Source organism: Lottia gigantea, assembly GCF_000327385.1.
Source record: "Lottia gigantea unplaced genomic scaffold LOTGIsca_214, whole genome shotgun sequence".
Lineage (NCBI taxonomy): Eukaryota > Metazoa > Mollusca > Gastropoda > Lottiidae > Lottia > Lottia gigantea.
The window spans coordinates 13,581-18,573 of NW_008708498.1; the positions used below are offsets into that span (position 1 = coordinate 13,581).

Sequence of the window (4,993 nt, forward strand, 5' to 3'; positions counted from 1 at the left end):
TACAGTGGGCTGTACTGTGTGGACTAGAGGTTAGGGCTGGGATTCTACAGTGGGCTGTACTGTGTGGACTAGAGGTTTGGGCTGGGATTCTACAGTGGGCTGTACTGTGTGGACTTGAGGTTAGGGCTGGGATTCTACAGTGGGCTATACTGTGTGGACTAGAGGTTAGGGCTGGGATTCTACAGTGGGCTGTACTGTGTGGACTAGAGGTTAGGGCTTAGATTTTACAGTGGGTCATCCTGTGTGGACTAGAGGTTAGGGCTGGGATTCTACAGTGGGCTGTACTATGTGGACTAGAGGTTAGGGCTGGGATTCTACAGTGGGCTGTACTGTGCGGACTAGAGGTTTGGGTTCGGATTCTACAGTGGGCTGTACTGTGTGGACTAGAGGTTTGGGCTGGGATTCTACAGTGGGCTGTACTGTGTGGACTAGAGGTTAGGGCTGGGATTCTACAGTGGGCTGTACTGTGTGGACTAGAGGCCTGGGATGGGATTCTACAGTGGGCTGTACTGTGTGGACTAGAGGTTTGGGCTGGGATTCTACAGTGGGCTGTACTGTGTGGACTAGAGGTTTGGGCTGGGATTCTACAGTGGGCTGTACTGTGTGGACTAGAGGTTAGGGCTGGGATTCTACAGTGGGCTGTACTGTGTGGACTAGAGGTTAGGGCTGGGATTCGACAGTGGGCTGTACTGTGTGGACTAGAGGTTAGTGCTGGGATTCTACAGTGGGCTGTACTGTGTGGACTAGAGGTTTGGGATGGGATTCTACAGTGGGCTGTACTGTGTGGACTAGAGGTTAGGGCTGGGATTCTACAGTGGGCTGTACTGTGTGGACTAGAGGTTTGGGATGGGATTCTACAGTGGGCTGTACTGTGTGGACTAGAGGTTTGGGCTGGGATTCTACAGTGGGCTGTACTGTGTGGACTAGAGGTTAGGGCTGGGATTCTACAGTGGGCTGTACTGTGTGGACTAGAGGTTAGGGCTGGGATTCTACAGTGGGCTGTACTGTGTGGACTAGAGGTTTGGGTTGGGATTCTACAGTGGGCTGTACTGTGTGGACTAGGATGTTACAATAGTAGTATATTTTTTGATTTCCTTTCAATACCTCTGATATATTTTTTTCCTAAATTTCCCTGATTTCTTTTCTCCACTGTTTGTTAGCACAAGTTTTTTTCTCTTGAAACCACTCTGAGACTGAGTTGTCGACTTTAAAGTGGCATGTTAAAGTTGGACTATGTTTTATTATATAGTGTAGATAGTTATTTAGTGAGAGTTACTTTCCTTGTATTAGATAGATTTCTATATCTAGGACCATTTTACATGTCTGTGGTTCCTGCAATTAAAACTAAAACTAAGTGCTTGACTCATTGCAAAACCTGCTTGTATCACTTAGACACATCCCAATCCTTGATTAGTGACGGCATCAAACACTTAGACTTAATTTTAATTGCAGGAACCACAGATGTCTGATTGAAAATTGGAATTGTCCAAATTGACGCTATCAGTGTCTCTGATACACATAAAAATTGAGAAAACCTCTTTACAATCTCTTGAACTGAAGTTATAATAATTAGATATTTCTGTAAAATTGAGAAAACTTTTCTACAATCTCTTTAAAGGGATAATAGTTTTGTAAATTTTTAGGCATCCATACCACTTCTGAGAATAGTATTAGACACCCTGTTCTCCTGCAATTAAACATACTGAGTCATGTTATACTACAGTCAGAAATCACCACAAGTTCAGTTAGAGTAAAAATGGTCCTGGATATTTTCTGAAGACTTATTTTGACCTTTTTTCTATTTTTTCTATCTTTTTCTTTCTGACCTCAGCTAAAAAATCTCTTCGACGTCGACGGCGTGGAAAAAAAAAACGATTGAATCATCCTGAATGTTTCCGGTGGATGTCAAAACAAGGAATGGAATGTCACTTCATGGACTCAACTCACTGGAAAACGGCCCCGTTCTGGATACGTAAGACGACTTGCACTCAATCTACACAATATTTTTTCTATTAACAGTTTTTTTCAATCCTCATTCTAATTTTTCTTCTAATTAAAGAGATTATAAATTTCTAAATTGTTTATGTATATCAGGGACACTGATAACATCAATTTATACCATTCTAATTTTACATCAGACGTCTGTGATTCCTGTAATTCCACTAAAACTAATTGATGACGTCACTAATCACGAACGGCCTTATGTTATAAAATATATTTTGCAAATATTGACGTCATCAAACACTTAGTTTTAGTTCTATTTAAAGAACCACAGACGTCTGATCAGTGTCCCAGATATACATATATAAGTTTAGAAAACCTCTTTACAATCTATTTAATTACTAATTGGTTTGTCAGTAATACTGCAATCTATAGATAGAAAATTATATTCTCATTTTTAATAAAATAACTTACACTGAGAAAACATACTTCAATCAAAACCATGCTTTCATCTACTGTGGCTACTGTAAAAACTTGAGAGTGTTGTAGGTATAACAAACAGGTTACTGTAAAAACTTGAGAGTGTTGTAGGTATAACAAACAGGTTACTGTAAAAACTTGAGAGTGTTGTTGGTATAACAAACAGGTTACAGTAAAAACTAGAGAGTGTTGTAGTTATAACAAACAGGTTACAGTAAAAACTTGAGAGTGTTGTAGGTATAACAAACAGGTTACTATAAAAACTTGAGAGTGTTGTAGTTATAACAAACAGGTTACTGTAAAAACTTGAGAGTGTTGTTGGTATAACAAACAGGTTACAGTAAAAACTTGAGAGTGTTGTAGGTATAACAAACAGGTTACTGTAAAAACTTGAGAGTGTTGTAGGTATAACAAACAGGTTACTGTAAAAACTTGAGAGTGTTGTAGGTATAACAAACAGGTTACTGTAAAAACTTGAGAGTGTTGTAGGTATAACAAACAGGTTACTGTAAAAACTTGAGAGTGTTGTTGGTATAACAAACAGGTTACTGTAAGAACTTGAGAGTGTTGTAGGTATAACAAACAGGTTACTGTAAAAACTTGAGAGTGTTGTAGTTATAACAAACAGGTTACTGTAAAAACTTGAGAGTGTTGTAGGTATAACAAACAGGTTACAGTAAAAACTTGAGAGTGTTGTAGGTATAACAAACAGGTTACTGTAAAAACTTGAGAGTGTTGTAGTTATAACAAGCAGGTTACTGTAAAAACTTGAGAGTGTTGTAGGTATAACAAACAGGTTACAGTAAAAACTTGAGAGTGTTGTAGGTATAACAAACAGGTTACAGTAAAAACTTGAGAGTGTTGTAGGTATAACAAACAGGTTACAGTAAAAACTTGAGAGTGTTGTAGGTATAACAAACAGGTTACAGTAAAAACTTGAGAGTGTTGTAGGTATAACAAACAGGTTACAGTAAAAAATTGAGAGTGTTGTTGGTATAACAAGCAGGTTACTGTAAAAACTTGAGAGTGTTGTAGGTATAACAAACAGGTTACTGTAAAAACTTGAGAGTGTTGTAGTTATAACAAGCAGGTTACTGTAAAAACTTGAGAGTGTTGTAGGTATAACAAACAGGTTACTGTAAAAACGCGAGAATGTTGTAATAACAAATGAAATAATAACACAGTATTACTGACATTCTCTGTTTTATTAACTGTTAAAAGAATAAATAAGTGTTGTTTGCATGGAAGCATGTTTTTGTCTGAATGATTTTCTAACCTCCACCTACCAAATTCTTGTCAGAAATTATTCATTAACAGATATACAACCTCTTAGGATGACCATAAAATTGACTGCAAGATTATTTGTTTTCTGTATGACCTTTAATAAATCAACGAAGATAAGAAGAAGAAACCAAGAAAATTCCAGTTGTTTATTATCCATCTTAACATCTAATCTAATCTAATTATTCTATTATCTAATTATTTTACGCACCAATATCCATCTGGAGGCTACAACCTGAACAATTTGTATTAATATTGATTTAATATTTCTAATGCCTTTAATTAAAATAGTTGTTGTTGTAGTCATGGTAACAGTTTTATTGATTTTACTGATTATTTCTATATGATTTGGAATGTAAACTTTAAAATAGTAATGGTACTTTAAAATAGTAATTGTACTTTAAAATAGTAATTGTACTTTAAAATAGTAATTGTACTTTAAAATAGTAACGGTACTTTAAAATAGTAATTGTACTGTAAAATAGTAACGGTACTTTAAAATAGTAATTGTACTTTAAAATAGTAACGGTACTTTAAAATAGTAATTGTACTTTAAAATAGTAATGGTAGTTATAAAATAGTAATGGTACTTATAAAATAGTAATGGTACTTTAAAATAGTAATGGTACTTATAAAATAGTAATGGTACTTATAAAATAGTAACGGTACTTTAAAATAGTAACGGTACTTTAAAATAGTAACGGTACTTTAAAATAGTAACGGTACTTTAAAATAGTAATTGTACTTTAAAATAGTAATTGTACTTTCAAAATAGAAACGATACTTTCAAAATACAAACGGTACTTTAAAATAGTAATGGCACTTATAAAATAGTAATGGTACTTATAAAATAGTAACGGTACTTTAAAATAGTAATTGTACTGTAAAATAGTAACGGTACTTTAAAATAGTAATTGTACTTTAAAATAGTAACGGTACTTTAAAATAGTAATTGTACTTTAAAATAGTAATGGTAGTTATAAAATAGTAATGGTACTTATAAAATAGTAATGGTACTTTAAAATAGTAATGGTACTTATAAAATAGTAATGGTACTTATAAAATAGTAACGGTACTTTAAAATAGTAACGGTACTTTAAAATAGTAACGGTACTTTAAAATAGTAACGGTACTTTAAAATAGTAATTGTACTTTCAAAATAGAAACGATACTTTCAAAATACAAACGGTACTTTAAAATAGTAATGGTACTTTAAAATAGTAATGGCACTTATAAAATAGTAATGGTACTTTAAAATAGTAACGGTACTTTAAAATAGTAACGGTACTTT

At 34.3% G+C, this 4,993-nt stretch overlaps 3 protein-coding genes across 3 annotated transcripts; all 3 read right to left on the reverse strand.

Moving 5' to 3' along the window:
* Positions 1-300: 300 nt before the first annotated feature.
* Positions 301-615, reverse strand: LOTGIDRAFT_143762 (hypothetical protein; the record flags this gene model as incomplete). Its single annotated transcript, XM_009054364.1, has 2 exons — positions 301-396; positions 454-615. Coding segments are annotated over 2 exons (258 nt in total), but the record flags the coding sequence as incomplete, so codon positions are not given.
* Positions 616-2,449: 1,834 nt separating this feature from the next.
* On the reverse strand, positions 2,450-3,064 carry LOTGIDRAFT_143748 (hypothetical protein; the record flags this gene model as incomplete). The annotated part of the gene is made up of 1 exon (XM_009054365.1): positions 2,450-3,064. A coding segment is annotated over one exon (615 nt), but the record flags the coding sequence as incomplete, so codon positions are not given.
* A 1,152-nt stretch (positions 3,065-4,216) lies between these two features.
* LOTGIDRAFT_143716 (hypothetical protein) lies at positions 4,217-4,601 on the reverse strand (the record flags this gene model as incomplete). Its single annotated transcript, XM_009054366.1, has 2 exons — positions 4,217-4,350; positions 4,502-4,601. Coding segments are annotated over 2 exons (234 nt in total), but the record flags the coding sequence as incomplete, so codon positions are not given.
* Between the last annotated feature and the right edge of the window lie 392 nt (positions 4,602-4,993).